This window comes from Bos grunniens, chromosome 14 (genome assembly GCF_055505025.1).
Source record: "Bos grunniens cultivar Pamir isolate PY7600 chromosome 14, Bosgru_T2T1.0, whole genome shotgun sequence".
In the NCBI taxonomy this organism is placed as follows: Eukaryota; Metazoa; Chordata; class Mammalia; order Artiodactyla; family Bovidae; genus Bos; species Bos grunniens.
The window spans coordinates 36,378,204-36,404,093 of NC_141178.1; the positions used below are offsets into that span (position 1 = coordinate 36,378,204).

Sequence of the window (25,890 nt, forward strand, 5' to 3'; positions counted from 1 at the left end):
TTTCATTTCTACCCCAAAGCGCGGGAGCCTGGCTATACATTTTGACTCTCCCCTGAGCTGAGCAGACTGAAAAGACTGACACGGGTTTAACAGACACAATCAACTTAGGTGGGCCCCGCAGTCGGCAAATAGAACATAAAGTTAATTGTTTCACTAGCGGAAAGAAGAAATTCAGAGGCTTTCCTCGCTGGTAGGGCTGGGCGGGCTTCAGGCACCCTGACGCTTAGCTGAAATTACCAGTAGTTACATGTCAGGAGGGCCTGTTTCTGAAAGGTTTTTTTCCAATGTGACATTAACAATTTATGAATAGGCCAGTACACAAAACAGTATTTGTAAGAAGGGCTGAGAGGTAAGATAAACAGGAAATTAATTTCTTAATAAAAATGGAAGGATGAAAAAGACCAAAAAAAAAAAAAAAGGCATTTGTGGGTAATATGTAGAGTGTAAATATTTTCTTGGGTCTATCCCAAGAATCAGAAAAAAAGAACCATGTAGGATCATGCCATAAAAGGTGATGCTTTGTGTGTTCTTTCTCCTCTGATCTGCTCTGTGAGCATTTTGGCTGGGTCTGAGTACATTAAATCTGATTAGAGGTTGTTTCTAAAATTGTTTACATTCATCTAGTTAAGGAAGGCTGAGATGCATTCTAGTCTATCTTGTGTACGCTCAACAGAATTGTCAGCAAAGTTTGGAATGTGGGAACTTTATTATGTAACTGTAAGAGAGAAAGAGGAAGAACCCAGATTTAGTTTGCAGTTTTCGAAGTTGGAAAAAAAGGAAAAAGACTTCTTTTCTTTCCTGAAAAGTTGGGAAAACTGGGCAAACACGTCATCTAGACACAAAAGAAATGGAGTTTGTTTAGGTCAATTTTGGGCATATTGATTCACTTAGACTTCTCCATCAATTAGATGCAACATAACATGAAATAAAGAGAGAATTGGATTCCTCTAATCAGCTGAATTACAAGGTCAGAGCTCTAAATTGTTGCTTTGTTGTTGGAGCAGCAAATTATTGGTGAAAGGATATTTTTATTTCTATGCATTCATTTAATCTCCGTATTTATATGCTTTTCTAATAGCCATCAGAAAAATGCTGTGATGCAAATATATGTTGCAGTTCACTATACATAGATTACATTTTTCATCACTCTAAATCTTACAGATGTTTGAAGCTCTGAAATAACACTCCACTTGCTGGAAAATAAAACCATATCCAAACTGTACAATCAAGTCTCAACAGATAGCAAAGATGCATAATTCCACCTAGGAATTATCATTGCTAGGTACTTGATTTAGTAAAATCTACAGCAGACTTTATTGAATAAAATCCAAAGAAAATAAATGTAAGACCCAGCATACAATGGACTATGCTGTACTGAGTTGCTTAGTTGTGTCTGACTCTTTGCTATCCCATGGACTGTAGCCCACCAGGCTCCTCTGTCCTTGGAGATTCTCCAGGCAAGAATACTGGAGTGGGTTGCCATGCCCTCCTCGAGGGGATCTTTTCAACCCAGGTCTCCCACATTGCAGGGGGATTCTTTACCATCTGAGCCACCAGGGAAGCCCAAGAATACTGGAGTGGGTAGCCTATCCCTTCTCCAGGGGATCTTCCTGACCCAGGGATTGAACTGGGGTCTTCTGCATTGCATGTGGATTCTTTACTAGCTGAGCTACCAGGGAAACCCATACAATGGACTACTTACTACTGATAGTAACTCCAGCTGTCACTTATTGAGCATTTACCAAGCAGTTCACATCAGGTCAGGCACTAAGGGGGATCCACTGAAAGAGAAGACCAAGTTCTGGCTCTTAATGAACTCAATACATAAGTAATAAAAGAAAAGAAAGAGGGAAAAAAATAACCATAGTGGAGCACCTGCATGGGCCAGATCAAACCAGTCAATCCTAAAGGAAATCAACCCTGAATATTCATTGGAAGGATTGATGCTGAACCTGAAGCTCCAATACTTTGGCCACCTGATGCAAAGAGCCAACTCACTGGAAAAGACACTGATGACTGAAAAAGACTGAGGGCTCCAGAGAAGGGGGCAACAGAGGATGAGATGGTTGGATAGCATCACCAACTCAATGGACACCAACTCTGGGAGACGGTAAAGGACAGAGAAGCCTGGCATGCTGCAGTCCATGGGATTGCAAAGAGTCAGACGTGACTTAGCAACCGAACAACAACGAGCTAGACATTAAGCAAACAGCTACACTTATATGTTTTATCTTCACAATACATCTACCAGGTAGGCGTTACCAAGTCCTTCCTGCTGGTAAGGGTCAATGAGTCTCTCCCTTATCACATAGCAGAGAACCACCAAGATCTTATCTCCAGCATCATCTCTCAACACTCTGTACTCCCAAGAGTTTCCTAGCACCTGTTTTTTCTGTTTCTCCAATGCATGGTGCTTTTATTTTTTGTCTTTGAACTTGCATTCAAAATGTTCCCTTTACCTCCATATGTCATCAAAATACCTCTTCCTCAGAGAAGGAAGCCATCCTTGATTACTCAGGCCAGGTAAGCCTGCTACATGTCTGCACTTAACAACAAAATTCGTAATTTCCCACTTATTTGTAGGAACATTTGATCAAGCTCTCTCTCTCTATCTCATACACTAGACTGTAAATTCCCTGAGGGCACAGAGCCAAGGTAAGAAGTGAAGCTTGCTCCTTTTTTAATGCCATTTGACCTCTACTGTGTATTTGTCAGTTGTATTATTCAAAAGCATTTGCCATCTTCCGTTGTTTTACAAAAGAAGGTAAACAAAGCTTTGGTCTTAAGGCCCAATTGTGAAGTGTTGGTTTGTTCATTCATTCATTTATATTTTCATCATGTATTCATTTATTCAGTAAATATTTGTTGACCACCTAGCTGTGCTAGAGACTCTTCTGGGTGTCTGGAATACAATGAATAAAACAGAGAAGAATCCTTTGGATGCATGACATTCTAGTCAAAAATACGCTTGGTCTATCATCTTGATCCAATTTCTAAGTGTCTGCTCTGTATAACCCTGTGTGTATAAGATTGCATGACAGATTGACATGCAGACTAATGGACTTTTAATTCATATGAACATATTAAATAGGAAGTCTGTAAAATGATGAGTTAGTGAGAAGCCTTCCATACTAGATACAGTCAAATGATTGCAGTGCTTTTCCAGAGCCACATATTTATTCTGTTCACATTCTTGTGGCTCCACGGGAAACTGGAGTGCCATTTACCTATTTATTTTGGACTGTATCATGTCTTAGTTGCGGCATATAGAATGTTTCATTGCAGTGTGCGGGCTCTTTGTGGCACCCAGGCTTAGTTGTCCTGTGGGATCTTAGTTCCCCGATTAGGGATCAAACCCATGTCCCCTCATTGGAAGGCAGATTCCTAACTACTGGATCACCAGGGAAGATCCCTGAAATGCCTTTTTGACAGTTCTGTCATGGATGGTTTAAAACCACAAAAGAAAACTAAGGTTCGCTGCAGTTGCTCTGCAATTTGTCCCTAACTTGATGATACAGCTGGTCCTAAGAATATCCAAAAAAACATGACTTGGACTCTGATGGGCTTTCAAAAATAAGAGTTACCCAAATGTTTAAGCCATGGCCATGTCACTGGTGTTAGGAAACCACCTTTGAAAGTGACAGATGTCACAGAGACAGCATCCATTAGATGTACGAGCTTTGGTGTGTTCATTTAAAAAGCAAAGAGAAGAAATAGAAATGGTTAGTAAATAATCAGATAGGAAAGCAATTCAACCTTATCAGTAAGATAAAAGCAAATAAAAATTGCTTGTCATTTTAAAGCTAATTCGAAAATATTTAAAAGAAAATAGAATACCTACTTTGTGAGGCTTTTATGGGAAGGGAAATGTTTTACATTTTTGATGGGAGGGTAGATTTGTGTATATTTTCAGATGGGCAGCTTGTTCATACAGGTATGTAATATGAATTCGTTAAAGTATTCATATACCCTTCTTGTAATTTCACATGGGAAAAATAATTTTAATAATATGCTAAGTTTTATTGTAATAATACACAGACAGAAAAAGTCAACTGCAGCACTTATAACTGAAAACAGCATCCATCTGTCCATTTCTGCCCATCTTAGTGAACTTCTTGCCAGACATAACCACTTTTCACATTTTAGCGCTTTCTTGTAGCATTTACATCAATTGTTTATACACTTTTATGAAGGGATTTCCTTGCAAAGAATCAAGGAACAGATTTTTGGTAGATGTGTTTCTAGATCTACTCTAGAAATATTATCAGGTTATGTGCACAAGATTTAGTCGGCCTGTCTTTATATAAATAACAAGAAAATCAGATGCAACATTTGTTTGGGTCGTTTGAATAAATGATAGCCTAAATGTATAATAGAATATTAAGTATCTAGGTACTATAGATGACATGGAAATAAATATATAAGAAATTATCTTTAGATAGAGGCTGCCATCCTTCTGAATTTCAAAATTCTCAACAAATGTATGTCTCCTTATCATCCAGATAAGAGACACCATTTTAAAATGTGAACCTTTGATATTTTGTCATCTTGAGGCTTTGATTTCATGTAAGGTGGTGTGGTGTAGTATACCAGGAAAGGGTTGAGGGAAGTGTATATATATATATATATATATATATATATATATACACACACACATACATACATACATTTTTTAGGTGAAGTCTTACTCAATATTCAGATCTAAGCTAACTTGTCTCACTCTCCAGGCAACTTTCTCACCAGTCAGTGTAGGTCAGCAAAGTGCACATTTTTAAATAGTATATTTGGGGAAAGTCTTTGCTTTTGGTTTAATTCTGTTTGTGAGAGATATTCTCAGGGCCAATGATATAACACGTACATAAAAAAAGAAAAGAGTTTGACTAAAGTCCACTTTAGTCATGAAGTGTGCTGTGTGTAGAGTGCGGACAGGAGAACCGACAAATAAATGGGATACCAGAGCCTGGCAGATACCAAGCAGGCAGATGGTCAAACTCTTCAAGGTTTGTGGGGCAGGATGGGGTGATGCACACGTGGCAGAGTCCAGAGAGAAGGGGTGGGTCAGATTCAAAAAAGTAACACCAGCAATGGGGTAAAGGAACTGGGGTCTTCTGGGGGCTTCCAAGGCTTATAACCATGATGAAAGGCCCATGAACCTTAACTCTGAAGATGCCTAGGGGAATTCTGCTCTAGTCAAGCCGGTATACCAGACAGGCTAAGACATTTACATGATATTGCTTATAGGTGGAATCTAAATTAAAAAAAAAAAAAGATACAAATGAACTTATGTACAGAACAGAAATAGACCCACAGACAAACAAAAAACAAACTTTTGGTTTTCAAAGAGGAAATGGGGGAGGGACAAATTAGGACTCTGGGATTAACATATACACCATACTATATATAAAGTAGATGACAACAAGGACTTACTGTATAGCACAGAGAGCTACACTCAATATTTTGTAATAACCTGTAAGGGAAGAGAATCTCAAAAAGTATAGGGGTGTCTGTGTGTGTGTGTGTGTGTGTGTGTGTAGATAACCGAATCACTTTGCCGTACACCTGAAATTAACACAACATTATCCAGTTATACTTCAATTAAAGTTTTCATGAAAATAAAAAAAGAACACTTCCCTGGTGGTCCAGTTGTTAAGAATATATCTGCCAATGCCGGGGACATGGGTTCGAACCTTAATCTGGGAAGATTTCACATGCTGTGAAGCAGCAGAGCCCATGCCGCATGCCACAACTACTGAGCCTGTGCTCGACAACAAGAGAAGCCACTGCAATGAGCAGCCCACACACTGCAACGAGAGAGTAGGTCCCACTGCCGCAACTAGAGAAAGCCTACATGCAGCAGTGAAGACCTAGCACAGCCAAAAATAAAATAAAAACTAAAAACAAATCAGATTGTCTAAAAGAAATTCTGGGATGACTTCACTGGCAGAACAAGGTAGAAGAGAAACAGAGGCAGGCAAGGCAGAGCTGTCCAGTAATGAGACTTGAATGAGGAGAAAAGGGCCTTGGTCTCCTTCAATATGAAGCAAAGGATGGGTGGGTAGAACCATTCTGAAAGTGTAAGAATATTAAGAGTCCAAGGAGCTGGCAGTTGGAAAAACTCAGATGAAAGATCATCTTCCCAGAATGCATCAAAGTGGCTTTAGGAGATGTTTGGAAGGATTAGCAACAATCTTTGTGGCCTACAGACCCCCATGGCTCTAAGCTAAGTACGCCTGTGTACTTAGTCGCTCAGTCATGTCAGACTCTTTGCGACCCCATGGACTGTAGCCCACCAGGCTCCTCCATCCATGGGGATTCTCCAGATAAGAATACTGGAGTAGGTTGCTTTGCCCTCCTCCAGGAGATCTTCCCAAGCCAGGGATTGAACCCAGGTCTCCCACACTGCAGGTGGATTCTTTACCATCTAAGCCACCAGGGACGTCCCAAGTACATATAGGTCAATTCAAATAGATTTTTTGGGGATGTGGAGAGTAGATGGTAGATTGATCCAATCTCTCAAGTTTGCATAGTTGCCTCAGAGCTGGGCAACTGGTTCATCTTATGATCATGTGAAAGTCATGCATATTAGGATGAGTTAGACAATGCTGCCCAAACCTCGCTGACTGGATAAACTGATAAGAAAGGCTTCTTCTTCTTTCACATGCCAGTTTTATGTGAGTAAGGCTGTTTTCCTTCACCACAAACTCACAGATCTAGGGACCCTCCATCTTGGCAGACCACCATCTTCAATACATAGTCCCCACTGTTGCCTAGGAAAGGCGAGAGAGAGTGGAGGACCATGCGGGAAATGGTGTGGCCCGATTAGGAGATGTCATACACCAGCCGCTGGGCTGGACCCAGTCATTTGGTCCTAATGTAAGTACAATACAAGCACAGCTGGGAAATACAGTGCTTCTGTGTCCTAAGGAGAACTGGGGTCACAATGGTTCTCAACATGTTGTTCGAGATCAACAGAATCAGAATTAACTGGGATTTTGTCAGAAAAGAAAACTCAGAGGCTCCACTGAAGACTGACTGAATCTGTAATTCAGACTCAGTGTGTTTCGACCAGCTCTTCAAGTAATTCTAATAGATACTAAAGTCGGAGACTCACTGGTGAAGGGGATTAGATAGCCAATCTCCTTCTTTCTTTTTTTTTTTTTTGTTAATTTTTAAATGTTACAGATTACAGACAGTGCATCTTCACATAACTGTATATATCTCTGAGCATTTATATACATACTCTGCTGGAAATTAAAATTCCAGTTTCTACAATGTGCAAATTTAAACATATTTTGGGCTTCCATGATAGCTCAGTTGATAAAGAATCTGCCTGCAATGCAGAAGACCCCAGTTTGATTCCTGGGTTGGGAAGATCCCCTGGAGAAGGGATAGGCTTCCTACTCCAGTATTCTTGGGCTTCCCCGCTGGCTCAGTTGGTAAAAGAATCTGCCTGCAGTGTGGGAGACCTGGGTTTGATCCCTGGGTTGGGAAGAACCCCTAAAGAAGGGAATGGTTACCCACTCCAGTATTCTGGCCTGGAGAATTCCATGGACTGTACAGTTCATGGGGTCATAAAGAGTCAGACAAAACTGAGCGACTTTCAGTTTCACTGTGGAGAACAATATGGAATTTCCTTAAAAAAAAAACCAAAAACCAAAAATAGAACTACCATATGACCCAGCAATCCCACTACTGGGGATGTATTATGTGAGGAAACCAGAATTCAAAATGACACATGTACCCCAATGTTCACTGCAGCACTATTTACAATAGCCAGGACACGGAAGCAACCTAAATGTCCAGCATGTGTTTCTGAGTTCATTTATGGAGTCAAATAACTTTATGCACTTGTAGGCAGGTGTTTATTTACTTAAAAGTTAGAACATGTCTGACAGTGGTTGAACCATTTGCAGAAACTCAAACAAGCCAGAGTAGAAATGCTAATGATAAATCAGAGCAGGATCAGATAAGACTGACATGGGAATGAAACCCTGGGAAAAGAATGACATAAAAACCCTAAAGAGAAAGAGAAACTTAGGGAATGCAAGGAGTGAAAAGTGATGGGACCACGGACGTGAAGAATTAGCAAGCTGTAATCAAGGTGGAGGACTCTTAGCGTGTGCAATGTGCACAAGTGTGAACACTGCCAAGAGTGAAAACATGAATAAAAATACAGAAAGATGCAATGGAAGTGGCTCTGTTGACCCACTGACAGAAACATTTTCTATGTGATTAAATGCTCACTAGAAGTATGCCATGCAAAGCTGAAAGCTACAAATACAAAAGCAGCTTAGTCATTCTCTCCCCATAAATATCCCCTAGCATGAATCACTGACCAGTATTTAAGCTCAGACACTTACAAGATGCTTCAAAAGGTGGAATACGGAATTCATTAAGTGTTGTATCTTAAAACAATGAGATTATTCGTTTCTCATAATCATATGCATAAACTGATTGCATTCATATTTCATGAAAACTTAAGACTTACTAGAATTGCCATAATAAGAGTAGACATTTTGTCTTTTAACCAGTTTTTAAATTATAAAAGCAATGCAGGCTCATGGACAAAAACAATCCATGCAGATGGTCACAAAATGAAAACACTTTCTTCCATGATTCTACACTTCTTTTTTTTTAATTTATTTTTAATTGGAGGATAATTACTTCACAATATTGTGATGGTTTCTGCCATACATCAATATCAGCTCCTGGACATACCCACTGCCACTAGTTCCTTACATTATCCTTAGAGAATTTTTCTATAAGTAGAGAGTCCTTAACTTGCATCTTAGGAATATCTCATTTAAAACATGTACCTTAGCTGCCAAAAAGAAGGCAAAGACAACACAAATATGAAATGACAGTGGAAACTGAGAAAATTTTTAAAAGCTCAAATGAAGAGCAAGAAAAAAAATAAGCATAGGAAAACATAAATGTTGGAATATGGTAAAGCTCTTCACAATATTTTCCAGTGCCATAGAGTTGAGCATTTTTGCTGGGGTGGATTCAAAGGACAAAAGACCAGAGAAAGAAAAATTAAACCTGTATATTATTTATGGAAGCCAGAGGAGGGGAAACTGAGTGGCTTCCAGGGAAGAACTGGGAATATCCTCAGTTGTTCTTAAATTTCTCAGGTCATATTGTGTAACGTAAATGGCGGTGTCTTGAATCTGTAGCCAAATTCATCTAGTCTTATGCTCCTTAATTTATTTTTAATGTCTTTGTCGAGGATCTACTATGTGACATTAGCTCTGATCTCAAAGAGCTTATGGCAGAGCTAGAAAAAACACGATGAGCAGAGATGAAACATTTGGGGAGTAAGAGTTGGTATATAAAAAGAGATAGATTGAATATAATTAAGTGGCAGCATGCACTTAATTAAATTCAAGCCATAATCCATGTTCTGATTTTAAAAGTCTCCTACAATTTCTCACTTACCACTGTAACTAATACCTGGAGTTCAGCTCAGTCCACTCATGTAATTTAGCAATGACTATGTTTCCATTCTCAAACAGAACTCTGCTATTGTTGAAATGTGTATATGGTTGTGTGTTTAAAAATACCTGTTTGATTTTGGGGACGGGAGGGTGAATTTGATTACATCTAGTGATTGATTCTTCAAACTTCATGCCTCTGGGAAAATATGTCACAGATCATAAACTCCAGAGAGAGAAGCCCGAGAAATCAACAAGGTCAATCCCTTGGCCACCAGGTGGGATGGAACTTCTGACTGATTTCCTAGCCAAAGAGTTACGGTGACATCCGTATGCCTCTTTTCTTCCTGCATATATTGAATCAAAGAACAAGCAGGCATCTGGTACTGAAGCATTATAAAGTCATATGTGATGCTCACTAATACAAAACGCCTGGAAGGAAATGAAGTTAATACATATGGCATTCAATTTACAAATGAAGACTCATTTATCATCAAAGACCCAGAATGCTCACTGCCATGACATTAGAAAGAACTTAGGAGGAATATCTGTTTTCATTTGTGTATCATCCCCCTCAACACAAGCAACTAAGAGGAAGACATGTGTGTATTTCCTGGACTTGATCTGGGGCCTACAACACATTTCACAAAGGCATTCAAGGGCCCAATATCTTTCAGACAAGACTGTTAGGCCAGTTTTACATCATAGACAACTTATACTGTGGAGTCTTCAAAAGAATATTACTTACACATTATGCCAAAGCCATAAACATTATTGGAGGTTCTTTAAAAAAATTACATCAATATACCAAATCAAAGACAGCTTTGGAATGGAATCCTGTGGTTGTACCCCAAACACCATGCAGTTTTCTTTTCCAGGAGGAAGAACAGGCAGCTTGTTCTCTATCACCTCATAGATCTGATTTGAGGAGATACTGACAAGAGAACTTTTTACAAGAATTTTATGGTTAACAAAGTCAATGAGGAAACAGAATCCTATGTCTTCAACGCTGGCAGTACCTTTCTTAGGATGTCAAAGAGAAAGTTTCTTTCCCTTCTGATTTTGACCTTTTCTATTTGGCAGATGTTGATTTTTTCCCCTTCTGCCTGTGTTTCTAATGGAGCTTGAAATTAACATGGTTTTTTGTTTCTCTCCTAATTTGTGTGCCGCCATCATCAATGTTGTCAGCATAGTTCTGGGAATAGGGTTTGTTTACTGCTTCTGTTGAGCCAGCAAATGGAGAAATGCAGAAAAGACTGTTCTGCTCACCCCCTTTCAGGGTAGAGTCCCTTTTCATTCACAGATGCAGCCTTTACTAAGCAGCCAGTAACCTTTCTGGGGGCAGAAGCCAACAACCATTCTCGGTGCTTGTTCTCAATGACACTGCTGAGCTGTTTCAGACAGACCTGGGTATATCCTGACCCCAGACACTCCTTGTTAACAGGTAACGCAGAGACTGAACATTTCCCCATATATTCCCTTTCTTCAGAGATCCCTTGTAGGCTTTTTGGGTTCTCACTTCTTTTCCTACTCCTTTGTGAGATTACCCATTTCCGTATCTTCAGATATATGTGATATATATATCTATATATCTATATATATATGGAACATCTGAAGATGTGTGTGTGTGTGTATATATATGTATATATATATATATATAGAGAGAGAGAGAGAGAGAGAGAGAGAGTACTTGTTTGCTAAGTCACTTCAATCATGTCCAACTCTTTGGGACCCTGTAGACTGTAGCCTGCCAGCCTCCTCTGTGCATGGGATTCTCCAAGCAAGAATACTAGAGTGGGTTGCCATGCCCTCCTTCAAGGAATCTTACCGACCCAGGGATTGAACCCATGTCTCTTGCATCTCCTGTATTGGCAGGTGGCTTCTTTACCATCTGGGAAGCCCCCATACATATTTCAACAGAGGACAGTATTTTGTTTGCAAAATTTTCATCCAGAAATAATGCCTAGCCAGTAACACTCATTGGCAGTTTATTCTGGACCACAACTTGGTTTGGTGCCATTCCAGTCACCTGCTTGCTTTCTGGTCCATACGTCACTCTTCTTTGCTTACTCTGTTGGCATGAAATTATAGTTCCCAGACAGTCCCTGCCTTCTGGCTTCCAGACAGTTCTAGACAATGTAAGGCACGAGAAGGAGACTGGGGGCAGAAGCAGGGAAAGGCCAGCATATTCCTGGGTCACTTTGTTTCTGGGGGCATCTAGGGCAGTGACTGTCATCTCGTGGCTCCAGTTCCCACTGGACTGCCCACTGGGGTTCCAAGTTCTGCCAGGCAACTCTGAGCTCTGAACTCTGCCTCCTCCTGTATGCCCCGGCCCCGAGAAAGCTTTCCACTGCTACTAACCTCTGGGTTGTCTCACTTTTGCACTTGTTCTGCCAGTTCTCTTTATTAAGTTCTCTATTCTAAATATACCCCGAGCAGTTTCTGGCTTCCTGACTGGAATCTGAATGATAACCATTCCACTGGGAAAAGAAGGTCCAAATTTTTTCAGGATGTGGAATGGACGGCAGTGACTCCTAGCTGTCCTCAACGTGTCATCCATTTAATAGAATATTTAGGGACTTCCCTGGTGGTCCTGTGGTTAAGACTCTACTGTGCTTCCTACGTAGGGAGTGCAGGTTTGATCCCTGGTCAGGGAACTAAGATTCTACACACCACATCTAAAATATTAAGAAACTGAATATTTAGCAGGGATTCTGCTTCTAAGCTAGACTTGTAGTTTGCTGTGGCCATGTGAACGAGTCCTGGCCACAGTGAAGTGATCAGATGAGTGGTGTGGCAGAGTCTACACTTTTCTTTAAAAGTTTGCTGCTCTGTCCTCACTGTACCTTCTTCCCCTCTTCTTGTGGTTTGGAGCATGGATGGGACCACTGGCGTTCCATCTTGGAACATGAGGATGTGGGCCAAATTTGGGAGAGAGCAGGACCAAAAGACACAGGAGCCCAATTCCTTGAGAACTTTGTGGAGAAAAACCAGCATCCCAAGTGTGCTCTGCCTCCCTCTGTAGTTTTACATGAGAAGCAAAGAAAATTATCTTTCCTCTAAGCTTCTGCTCTTTCCAATCTCTTTACTGCAGCCAATTTGAGTTCCAAACCAATTCAGGACCCAAATCATGAGCTCAGTGTCTGCCCTAGACTGCTGATTAATTTTCTTATACCTTTCCTTAACAAATTAAAGCAAAGTCCTTGATCCTCTGACCTTATTCCAAGTTTTGGCCTCCTCCTGTTTATACTTAGAATTGACCTACTCTCATTTACAAAGCTTTCCAAAGATTTTATTCCCTTTAAAAGCTTCTGCTCTGCTTATTAAGTTTTCTCTGGAAGGGAGGAGTTAGGGGGTCAAAGCCAGCTACTTACTGAGCCTATATCCAACCTAGAAAATGATTAGAGTCTGGATGTTAGAGAATTTTTAATTAAAAGCCTGGGAACATTGTTCCTCAGGTATTAATAAAGCCAGCAAAATGGAAAATCAGCATGGCCCACCACCACAAGACACACTGTTAGTGTCCTGGTCTCATGGTCCCTCTTCCTGGAGCCGATGGGCTGTAACTGTACCTAATGGCTGCCAAGTACAGATAAATCTCACGTATACCTCACCCAAGCGGGTGTCAATTAGAAATACGGACTTCTAGGATGGTAGTTCCAAAACTTTATTGTGCATGACAATCACTGGGGGGAACTTGTCTGAAGTGAAGATTTCCACCCTTCTGCTCATGATTTAGTTGGATTGGGGTGGGGGGAGCTGGGTCACGAACTTGCCTGATGGAAAGGACCCCAGGCGTCTCTACAGTGCCTGGTCTCTGGACCACATTAGGAGAGATTGCGCCCCTGGGAACTCATGAAGGCTATAACATCGCCACAAGTGTAGAGAGTTGTCATCAGCTGGGGGTGGGGCTGGGCCACACAAAATGATGCCTACCACATTCCAGGAACTCTGCTAGGTATCCTCCAGAAACCATCTAGTTTATGCTTTTGATAACCTGCATAACTATCTTTACTACACTTGTTTTGCAGTAAGCAACCTGAAGTGCAGAGAACTTAACTTGCCTAAAGTTACAAAGTGGATTCAAAGCCGGGTGTGTGTTGGAGCTAAGTCTACTGGCTCCTCTCGTTTTGCTCCACACCCTTCCCGATCATGCTTTGTATTTCCAGACACTGATCTGGGCGGATGGTATCACAGGGTCCTCTGGCTTCTGGTTGGGTTGAGTCCTGCCAATAGGAAGTGCTAGGAGAAGACTGCGGAGGAAGGAGGAAAGGAGTTCAGGGTATTGATTCCCCAGCCTCCCTCACCGCAGTCTCCAGGGGTGAATCTTTTAACCAAAGGCCACAGCTCTTGTCAGTGGCTCTTGCCCCATGACTGTCCCCTCCTAAGTCCCTGTAACTATTCCCTCTTCTTGCCTTTTTCAGCCTAAGGCTGATCACTGGTACCCTTCCTCTTTTTCTCTCTAATTGGGAAGAGTGAGTTTGTTGAGGGCAGGGTCTATATCTTTTTATCTTTGTACACTCTGCGTCTACGATAGTGCCTGTTTCCTGTTAATATAGTAGAAAAATGTTAGTGCATGTTGACATGAACAAGCACTTTACTAGTCCAACAATGTGCTGCTGCTGCTGCTGCTAAGTCGCTTCAGTCGTGTCCGACTCTGTGCAACCCCATAGACGGCAGCCCACCAGGCTCCCCCGTCCCTGGAATTCTCCAGGCAAGAACGCTGGAGTGGGTTGCCATTTCCTTCTCCAATGCATGGAAGTGAAAAGTGAAAAGTGAAAGTGAAGTTGCTCAGTCGTGTATGACTTTTAGCGACCCCATGGACTGCAGCCCACCAGGCTCCTCCGTCCATGGGATTTTCCAGGCAAGAGTACTAGAGTAGGGTGCCATTGCCTTCTCCAAACAATGTGCTAAATATTCTTTATTAACTCATTTAGTTTCTGTTATTTTTTTTTCTTTTTTAAGAACAGATTTTTTTTTTTTAAAGAAAGCTACTGGATGTTTCTCCTAGAAAAATGAAAACTTTCATTTGTGCAGAAATCTGTACACTAATGTTCATAGCAGCCTTATGTGCAATAACCCAAGACTGGAAATAATCTGTATATTCTTCCTTGAGTACAAAGTTAAACAAATTGTGGGATTCATCCAGGGTATATGAGGCAGCAATAAAAAAGAACAAACTCTTCATCCATGGCAACAAGTCAGATACATCTCAAGGGAGTTAAGTTCAGTGGGGGGAAGAAAAAAAAACAATCTCAAGAGGTTATATACTCTGTGATTCCATGTAAGTAACATTCTTGAAGTACCTAAATGACAGAGATGGAGGAGGAGATAGTGGTTGCCAGGGGTTAGCATGGACAGTGGGGATAGACGTGGCTATAAAATCACAGCACAGAGGATCTGTGCTGATGGAACGGCTCTGCATCTCAACTGTAGTAGTGGGTACACAAAGCTCTGTGTGTGTGTGTGTGTGTGTGTGTGCATACTCAGTCATGTCTGACTCTTTGCGACTCCTGGACTGGAGCCTGCCAGATTCCTACGTCCATGGGATTTCTCAGGCAAGGACACTGGAATGGGTTGCCATTTCCTGCTCCAGGGGATCTTCTTGACCCAGGATTGAACCCATGTCTCTTACGTCTCCTGCAATGGCAGGCAGAGTCTTTACCACTGAGTCACCAACACAAAGCTACACCTGTGATAAAATCACACACACACACACTTGCATGCTTGTAAAACTATTGGATTGTACCAATGTCCATTTTCTAGTTTTGATATTGTACTATGGTTATCAAGGTTTTAGTAATGTGGAGTGAGAGGTAAAGGGTACGTAGAACCTCCTTGTGCATTTTTTTCTGCTGCTTCCTCTGAATCTATAATTATTTAAAAATAAAAAGTTGAAAAAGAAAACTGGCATATTTTATGTCTTCATGTTTTCATTGACAATAGAGTTTCACTACTCTACTTTTAAGATGATATTTAGATTTTATTTTATTCTACAGAATGTATGAGCCACATAGTCTAGTAGAGACAGAGAAGAATGTACAGATGTCAAGCCTTTATCTGTTCCTGTCAATTTTAAGTTAATGGGGATCATGAGAACTGGAATAGGGACATTTGAATGGACTGAATTGCATCCCCCATCCCCAAATTCATATCTTGAAGTCCTAACCCTTAGGACTTCAGAATGTGACCACTTTTGGAGATAGTATCTTAAAGAGGTAATTCAGTTAAAATGAGGCCTTTAGTGTGGGCCCTAATCTATTATGATTGATACCCTTATAAAGAGAGAACATTTGGAACAGAGACATATAAAAGGAAGGGCTTCCCTAATGGTTCAGTGGTAAAGAATCTGCCTGCAATGCAGAAGACACAGGAGAAGCAGGTTCAATCCCTGGGTCAAGAAGATTCTTTAGAGGAGGGCATGGCTACCCACTCCAGTATTCTTGCCTGGAGAATCCCATGGACAGAGGAGCCTGGTGGGCTACAGTCCGTAGCGTCCCAAAGAGTCAGACGTGAATGAAGTGATTGAGCACACACACATACCAAAGTAAGCCCGTGAGAGAATACAGGGAAGAGCCGACCATCTCCAAGCCATGAAGGAGCTCTCAGAAGAAATCAATACTACTTATACCTTGATCTCAGACTTCCAGCTTCCAGAATTATGAGGAAATAAGTTTTCTTGTTTAAGCCAGCCAGTATTTGGTTTCTTGTGATAATAGCACTGGCAATCTAACACAACATACCCTACCCTCCTGGGCGAATCCACTTCTAATGTGTATCAATGGAAATATTTAGTTCTGTTCACCCACATACATATCTAATATAATCCGGAGCAGAACTTTGTACAGAGTAGCCCCAAACTGGAAGCTATCCAAAATACCCATGAGCTGCAGGATGCAGAAATAATTTGTGATGTGTTACATGTTGACCAATTTAGAGCAGTGAAAATAAACCATCTAAAACTGTAGTTAGGGCTTCTCTGATGGTCCAGTGGTTAAGAATCCACCTGCCAAGGCGGGGGCCCCAGTTTGATCCCTGGTCCAGGGTGGGGTAACTAATTAAGCGCATGCACAGCAACTACCGAACCTGTGCTCTGGAGCCCTTGAGCTGCAGCTACTGAGCCCACGCACTGCAGCCACCAAAGCCTGAACGTCCTAGAGCCCGTGCTTCGCAACAAGAGAAGCCACAGCAGTGAGAAGCCTACACAGCACAACTAGAGAGCCCCCACTTGCCGCAACTAGAGACAGCCCCGAGAAGCAATGCAGACCCAGCGCAGCCATAGAGAAACAAATAATGAGCATGTTAAAAAACAACTGTAAACAACAATATGAATGAATGATCCACACTGCTGCATGAAGCCATACACCAAGAGTACATGATGAGTGATTCTATTTATAGGATGAGCAAAAACAGATGATGCTTTGCTTTACTGTTAGAATTGAGAATTGTGTTACCCTCAGGGCGTACCCACTGGAAGGCAGCATAAGCAGGGGTTTTGGGATACTGCTGCTGCTGCTGCTAAGTCGCTTCAGTCGTGTCCGACTCTGTGTGACCCCATAGACGGCAGCCCACCAGGCTCCCCCATCCCTGGAATTCTCCAGGCAAGAACGCTGGAGTGGGTTGCCATTTCCTTCTCCGATGCATGCCATGTTTTATTTCTTTATCTGGATGTTAGTTTCAGGGGTGTGGTTACTTTGAGAAAATTCTGTGAGCTGTACAGGTAACATACATGGTCTTTTTTATATGTATGTGTGTGGAGGCTAAGTCGCTTTAGTCCTGTCCAACTTTTTGTGACCCTATGGACCATAGCCCGCCAGGCTCATCTGTCCATGGCAAGAATACTGGAATGGGTTGCCATGCCCTCCCCAGGGGATCTTCCTGACCCAGGGATTGAACCCACGTCCCTTACGTCTCCTGCACTGGGAGGGAGTTTCTTTACCACTCACGACATGTGTGGCAGGCTCTATGTGCATACTTTAATTGAAAAATTTTAGACAGAGGTTTTCTATGAAAAAGCTGGGCATGCGTCCCTGATATTCTAATTTGCCTCTATTTGCTTGAGGGGAGAGAGACAGGAGTGGCTGCTTTCTGATTCCAAGTCTGGTGAGGTGGCTTCAACGAACTCTCAAACAACCTGACATATGTTTCTGGGATCTCAGGGGACAGAGAGAGACATCTAAAGAGCCAGAACCTGCGGCTTGCTAACTGCTCTGCTGGCAGACTAAACAAAAGATTTTAATGTCAGAGACAGTCTGTCCTCGTTTGTCTGTGCAAGGACTACACCCCCCATCTCCCCTGGAACAGAACCTGGGCCCTCCTGCATGACGGAGCTGGTGTGGAGTCGCTAAGATCTCCTCAAAGAAAGAGTCCACTTAAAAAGGGAAAACACCACTCAAGCCAAGAAGCTGATGTGCTGCTGAAATAGCATCGGGTGAAGAAATAGAAGCTTGTAGAAGGACACAGATGCATTTGCCCTCATCAAAAGAAACACAATGAGCCACCTCCAGCAGTGTGGGGAGGAGGGTAGTGTCCTGAGAGGAACACATCAAAGAGGAAACACTTGTCAGCCCTCATGAGCAAGGGTCCGCTTATGGTAGTATTTGTCACGCAAGAACTTCTGTGACCACCGTGCCTTTCTCAACCCATTCTCATCAGAAAAAGGTGAGAAACCCCTAGTCAGCAAGGGGATGAGCTGCATGTGACACTGGATACAGGAATGTAGCCTATATTCTTTTTCCAACATGTTTCATGCTAAAAAAAAAGAGGAAAACCATTAAAATTGGAATTTCAAGTTGTAACTCAGCCATCAGACTCCTAGTGGAAGTTGTGGCCTTGGGAAAGACAGTTAAAAGTCACAGAACACATCTTAAAACTTCTCATCACAAGAAAAAGAAAAAAACAAAACATTTGTAACTATGTGTGGTGACAGATGCTAACCAGACTTACTGTGATCATTTCACAATAAAGGCATGGATCTAATCATGTTGTGCATCTGAAACTAATATAATATTCTATGTCAATGATATCATAATAAAATAAAATAAAAACCATAGGACTTTCCTGGTGGCACAGTGAATAGGAATCTGCCTGCCAATGCAGGGGACAGGAGTTCGATCCCTGATGCAGGAAGATTCATGTGCCTCGAAGCAATAAAGCCCACTGGTCGTAATGACTGAAGCCCGCGTGCTGCAACTACTGAAGCCCTTATGCCTAGAGCCTGCACACCACAGCTGGAGAGTAGCCCCTGCTCTCTACAGCCAGAGAAAGCCCACACACAGCAGTGAAGACCCAGTGTGACCAAAAATAAAAAAAATAAAAATAAAAAGAAATAAAAACCACAGAGTAATTTTCAAGGGGTCATAAATTGATATGATACTCATAAAACTTGTACCAAGAATATGTTTTTCTCTCCCAGTGGTTCACATCATCCTTGGGCTGTATCAACCCCCCCTCCTCAATAATGGACCAATAGGAACTGTCGGTTCAGTAGAAGTAGGAGTGAGGGAGGGAAGCAATTGAGGGCAACCCTAAGGTTTTGATCTTGGGTGATCAGAAGAGACTGATGTCCACAGTCAAAATACAGATACAGGAGAAAAGATCAGGTTTGGTGCGGAAGCAGTATATAACTTCATCTTTAACGTGCTGGGTGGGAGGCACCTCTGGGCTATGGTGTAAAAATGGTCTTTGGACAGCTGGGAACTTGGAATGAAACTCAGAAGAAATGGCTGGGGTTGGACTTGTCAGTGGACAGGTGCAGTTGAGGGCTTGGGAGTAGGTGTGGTTCCCCAAGAAGAGGAACATTATTTTCTAAGGAGTGATTAGTGGAGTTGCTGGTAAAGACACTGCCACATGCGTAAGGAAAAGAGAAGAGTGATTTTCCTGAAGGTGACTTAACAGAGTCCCCCGAAGAAAAATGGGATCAACAGTGGCAAAATTCTACAGATTTCAGGGAAAAGGGATACTGAGAAGTGTTTGCTTAGCCTCAGAGGATGCCAGTGGTCTTAGAGTTACCACTTTGGGGAAAGAAGTTGGGCATGAGAGCCAGAACACAGTGGATGGTGGAACAAATGAGATGTGAGAAAGTGCAGACAATCTATACAGACTGTGCTAGAAACCTCATTATGTAATGAAGGAGGGCAAAAGTTTAAACTGTCAGATTAAAAAACTCATGTCCCCTGTCATTTGAAACACAACATCTGGTGGCAGGGGACATGGGTTCGATCCCAGGTCCAGGAAGATTTCACATGCTGTGGAGCAACTAAGCTCCTTAGTCACAACTACTGAGCCCACAAGCCGTAACTACAGAAGACCACATGCCTACAGCCTGTGCTCTGTAACAAGAGAAGCCTCTGCAAGGAGAAGCCCACACACTGCGACAAAGAGTAGCCCCACTCGCCGCAACTAGAGAAAGCCTGTGCAAGGCAGTGGAAGACCCAGTACAACCAGAGATAAGTAAGTAGTTTAAAAACAAACAAACACTTACTCAAGTGTTTCTTTATCAATGCATTGAATGAGAGGATTTATTGGCCAGAAGCATGCGGCTACTGCTGCTAAGTCGCTTCAGTCATGTCCGACTCTGTGCGACCCCATAGATGGCAGCCCACCAGGCTCCCCCATCCCTGGGATTCTCCAGGCAAGAACACTGGAGTGGGTTGCCATTGCCTAACACAATTTGAGAGTGGTGATGAGAGCAAATGCTGTTTCAAGGTAACTTCAACTGTCATGTGATTAAAAATCACATGTGATTCTAGTAACAAAGTCACAAGAACCGGTAAGAATAGTGAGGTTTTATACTTATGTTCATAATAGAAGGAAATGTTAAATTTCAGTAAAAATAAAGTATAATTTATGTACTGAATTCAGCATAAGACTAAGTATAATTTTGATTAAAATGTATATGCAATATTTATGCAATTTATTCCACATGAAAAGAGTATATATTATATATCTCTAAATTCATCAGTCCTAAATATATTATTTATATTTATCACATACTGTTGAACAACAATATATATTATATATCTCCAAATTCATGAACACCCAATTCATGAATTATGTCCTTGGTTTCCTTGGAGGAGGAAGAGTTCCTGAGATGTAAGGTTAAGAATCTTTCACTACGGGAAGAGAGAGATTTTGTCTTGAAGGAGAGAAAATCTGTTTATGATAGAGTGGAAAGTTTTGCGTTGTCAGCATTATAATGGGATAATGTCATAAAATAAGATTGTGGAGGTAGCTAGGCTCCTTGAGTGTATCTCTTGACCCCCTGCTTATTAACTGTGTAATGTTAGGCTAGTTAGTTAACCATTTAACTCCTTTACACCTCGGTTTCCTTATCAATAAAATGGGATGATCAGTAGTAACCCACCTCGCAGGTTGTTATGAGGATTACATAAGGAATGCTTCAGCCAGTATTGCATCTTCCGCTCACTCAGTATCTCTCAGCAGACATGACACCTTCAGTTCTTGGAATATGTCACATTCTCTCTTGATCAGAATCACTGTGTATGCTGCTTTTCTGTTTGTAAGACACTTCCACTGTCCTCAACATGACTGACTCCTTCATCCTCTGGGATTCAATTTAAATGTTACCTCCTTAGAAAGCCTTTTCCAGAAGCCATACCTGAAATAGGACTCCCATCATTATTGTCTGTCTCAGCCTTTTTGGTACAGATTTGTAACTGTTTTGTTAGTTGCTGTCTCTTATGAGCTCTGTAATGGCTGGAGTTCTCTCTCTTGATCCTCTCTCTAGTACCCACCACAAGGTAAGTTCTCCATGCTGCTGCTGCTGCTGCTGCTAAGTCGTGTCAGTTGTGTCCGACTCTGTGAGACCCCATAGATGGCAGCCCACCAGGCTCCCCCGTCCCTGGGATTCTCCAGGCAAGAACACTGGAGTGGGTTGCCATTTCCTTCTCCAATGCATGAAAGTGAAAAGTGAAAGTGAAGTCACTCAGTCGTGTCCGACTCTTAGTGGCCGCATGGACTGTAGCCTACCAGGCTCCTCCGTCCATGGGATTTCCCAGGCAAGAGTACTGGAGTGGGGTGTCATTGCCTTCTCTGAAGTTCTCCATAAAAATCATTAAATAAGCCAAAAGATAAGGAGCAACTGAAGATACAAGGGATATCCCCCAGCTGTATTCATGCTTGCAGATTGCGCTTCAACTTTTGATGTGGGTATGGATTTTATTAGTCTATTCTTATCTTGTCCTGGAGCTGCTGGAAAGAAAGACATATTGCTTGCAGTAAATTGTTTATAAGGCAGCATTTAGTCTTTCTTCTAACACTAGGAGCATCCCCTCTCTGGTCAAGGCTGAACCAATGAAACAAGAGAAGAATAACAAATTCTGGGCTGTGCTAGGACGGTTCATGTTTCTGCAGCCAGTGCGCAGGGCAGCTATAGGGAAGCCACTGGCTTCCACAGAGCCAGTCTTTTGCTCTCATTTTAGTTCTAGGCAATGTGAAGTGATGAAAGAGATATTGATCTAGGCTTCAGGAGCCAGACTTCTAGTTCTGATAGTTCATGTTTAATTGGGGGATTTCGAGATCAACCTCTTTGAGCCTTAGTTTTTTTCATCTAACAAATGACAATTTTAAAATATCTGCTGTGGGATAGGCTGTTAGCTGTGCCCACAAGTCCATTCTTCCCTTCACTCTGAGCACAAGACTAGACTATAATTACAAACTATCCTTGAGGCTGGTGTGGTCATGTGATTAAGCTCTTACTGATAGGATGTAAGCACAAGTGATGTCTGTCACCTCTGTTTCCTGCTCAAGGCCCTTTACTTCCAGATTGGAATAACAAAGATTGGAGCAGTATCAATATCAAAACTGGTATATTAAAGATGGCAGGGGCTTTTCTGGTGGCTCAGATAGTGAAGAATCTGCCTGTAATGCAGGAGACTCGGGTTCAATCCCTGGGTCAGGAAGATCCCCTGGAGAAGAAAACAGCTATCCACTCCAGTATTCTTGCCTGGAGAATTCCATGGACAGAGGAGCCTGGTGGGCTACAGTGCATGGGGTTGCAAAGAGTCAGACATGACTGATCGACTAACACGCACAAAGACGGCAGAATGGCTGTTAGGTCTGGCCCGTAAATCCCTGTGTGGAATAGTCATCCCCTTGACTTGCAACCTTCAGCTAGGATGTTAAATAAGAGACAACGAAGCCACTAACTCTTTGGAATATATTTGTTATGGCAGCTACTGTTTCTCCAATACATGTCCTATCTATAGAGTTGTGAAAGATGGTAGTTCTTCTGTATAAGGAAGAGCTTAAGGAGGTAGAAAGTGCTATTAAATTCTGTCATTATCATTATTTTTCTTTAGCTTATTTATTTGGATTGGATTCAATCCAAATTATTTACTTGGATTTATTTATTTGCATCACATCTTAGTTGGGTCATGAGGGATCTTTCATTGCGGCACACACACTCTCTAGCTGTAGCCGAAGGACTCGATGGTTTCGGCATGTGGGCTTCGTTGCTCTGCGGCATGTAGGATCTTAGTTCCCTCTCCAGGGATAGAACCCGTGTCCCCTCCATTGCCAGGCGGATCCTTGAGTGCTGGACCACCAGGGAAGTCCCTTCTTCTAGCTTTTTTGAAATACAGATGCCACATCACATTGTGTAAGCTCAAGGTATACAATGTGATGATTTGATACACATACATACTGCAAATCATTTTTTTAATACAGAGAAAACAAGTGCATATCAGAATGCCTGACATATACTTGATATTTAGTGTTTACTTTTTGAAGGAGTGACTGAACATGTTGCTGATGAAAAGCCTGAGATTAAAAAAAAGTCTATACAATACAAAAACACAGGAAAAATATTTGTTTGCTCAGGGAAAATTTTTAACTGATTCATTTGTGCTCATATAAGTAAAGCAAAAACCTCCTGGATATATGCTTTTTTCAAAGAAGATTGTTTTTCTTTTTAATACTTTTTCCATCAAAAATAAATTATAAAATATTAAAGGACATTTTGAAATAAGAAAAATACACCCTAATCACATCACCCAAACACACTCTTTCATTTTTACCCATTGCCTTAGCCCTTTTATCTATATGCATGTCTATTTTTCATAGCTGCAAATCTGTTTCTTCTTTTTCTTATTTTTAAAATAAAGTTTAATTTGTACTCAGTAAGGAAAGCACAGGCTTGGTAATTCTCCAGAAGTGATTCCAACAAAGAACCACCTAATATTTCTAAGAGTTCCAATTTAATTTTGCCAGGGGGGTTCCATTCTTATTAAAAAGCATACCAGGGAGAGGAGGTGAGTTTCATAAGAAAGTACACAGGAGTGTTAATTTCTCAGTATAATTAGGGTTATAAGGTTATAGATGTCACAATCTACTTCCTTTTAAGAGTTTATTTTGTGGGTCTTACAAAAATTGTATGAAGGGCAAATGAGTACATATGAGTCTTATTTAAGGGTATAAATGAATTCACAGATTAATTCCACAAATGTTTCTTGAGTGCCCACTATGTGTTAGGCAGAATGTGGACCATACTGAGTAAGAGGCACTCTTTACCCTTGGAAACGTTGAAGAATGAATGAAAGACAAGAAGATACATTTCAGTGAGCGCAGAGGAGGAGGCAAGGCCATCACATGGAGGAAATGAGACCTGATACTTGGCCAGGAAGCCAGGCAGACAAATGGGTAGAAGGAAGTTCAGGTTGGCTAGACACATGAACCAGAATGAATAATGCTCATGAGACTGCAGGTTATTCTACCTGGCGAGCACACTGGAGGTGAATGGATGAGAAAGGAGAAGTAAGCAGAGGTTAGATCATGAAGAGGAAGGAAACAAGCTTCATCATAGCAGTGATGATGTTTGCTCAGCATGCCTAGGACAGTGCTCAGCCCTACATACATTCATATATTCCATCTGTATTTGTGGAATGAATCAAGCCACATCATACTATCCAGTTGATCATTACTGGTCTTAGTCTGGATTCTGGTTGTAAAGGAAGAGTATACCCAGCTGGGAAGGGACAGCTATTCTTCTCTCCTCAAAGACTACATTTACGATGGCCCTATGGCCATGCCAAGTCTGCCAAGGACCACTACTCACTTTTCAAGGCAGGACATTGCTTCACTATTGTTGATACTAAACCGCCTGATGTGCAACAGCAGGGGTCATGTACACTGAACCCTCATCTGAGAAATAGCCCCTTATTTCAACTTCATTTTTCAACGACATCAGGAATGCCACGAAAAAAAGCTTCTTAAGACATGCTTGCAAAGCAGATGTATAAATGCCATTTCCAACTCTTATTCCTAGAAGCAAAGAATCAGGGTGGGTTGGGAGAGAGATGGAGAAGTCACAGCAGAAACAAGGGAAGGCTGAGGGGAAAGATAGGAAGACTTCTTCTAATTGTTTCTTTCTTCTTGATTCTAGGTTTTTTTTTTTTTTTTTAATGCCTCTTACTTTAAATTGAGCATTAATGATGTAAATTTGCCAGGGATCTTACTCTCTAGGGAGAGGAATAGTTTAATAAACCAGATCTAGCAATACTGAATTCTTTGGAGGCAAAAACAGATTTGACTCACAAGAGCCCAGCAGGGTGGCTGACTTTGGAAACATTTTGCTATCGCTCTGCTGGGCACACTAAGAATGCCTGGTGCTGGCTGACTCCATGCGGGGAGCATACAGATTCAGCTGCTGAAGAGTGATGTGAAATTAAAGACAGAATGAAATGTGTGATCTTATTTAATCACATCTGGTGCTTCAATTTCTCAATAGCAGCACCCTGTTCCACTGTGTCAAATTGGAGAATGACAAAAATATATATATGACTTATAGCTAGAAGATGGATTAACTCTCTAATGCCTGCCAATCCATTTCAGGGATCTAAAATGCAAATGACAACTGAGTTTTTCTTATAAAGAATTTGGGAGCAATTACCCCTGAATCGACATGATTCAGTTACCATAAACTGAGGAGTACACAGTGAAATGTCACCTCCTAAAAGAGACCCAAAACTCAGGGTCCCAGCTGGGTGATGACTTGGAGAACATTTGTTGTGCAGTAGCTAAGTCATGTCCGACTCTGTGACCCCATGGACTGCAGCATGTCCGGTTCTTCTGTCCTTCACTGACTCCTGGAGTTTGCTTAAATTCTTGTTCATTGAATCAGTGATGCTATCTAACCATCTCATCCTCTGCTGCCTTCTTCTCCTTTTGCTTTCAATCTTTCCCAGCATCAGGGTCACCAAGTAAAAGAACCACTTCAGCCTCTTTTAGGAGTTTACTAAGATATAAATCTGTACTGGAATTGCTATTTAAATCACCCCCCCCCATAGCCCCATCCCACCCTCTCACAAAGAAGCTGCTACATTATGGCGACTGGAGGTTTATCCTGAGTAGTGGACACAATACACTGCCATTCTGTAGGACTGGGATGCTTCCTTGGCTAGTCAGATACTTATACTTCTTGGCAAGTGAGGTCCTA

The 25,890-nt window shown here is 41.6% G+C and overlaps 1 protein-coding gene across 39 annotated transcripts in view; it reads right to left on the reverse strand.

Annotated features, from left to right (window-relative positions):
• Positions 1–25,890, reverse strand: part of SAMD12 (sterile alpha motif domain containing 12) — a 451,161-nt gene that overhangs the window by 114,054 nt on the left and 311,217 nt on the right. The window contains exon 7 of one of the 39 annotated variants that reach the window (XM_086336382.1): positions 4,181–13,687. The exons of the other annotated variants lie outside the window; for them this stretch is intronic. Coding sequence (XP_086192508.1) covers positions 13,677–13,687 — 11 coding nt within the window. The 3' untranslated portion in view covers positions 4,181–13,676. Of the gene's footprint in view, positions 1–4,180; positions 13,688–25,890 lie in introns of those variants that run through there. 39 annotated transcript variants of the gene reach the window in all.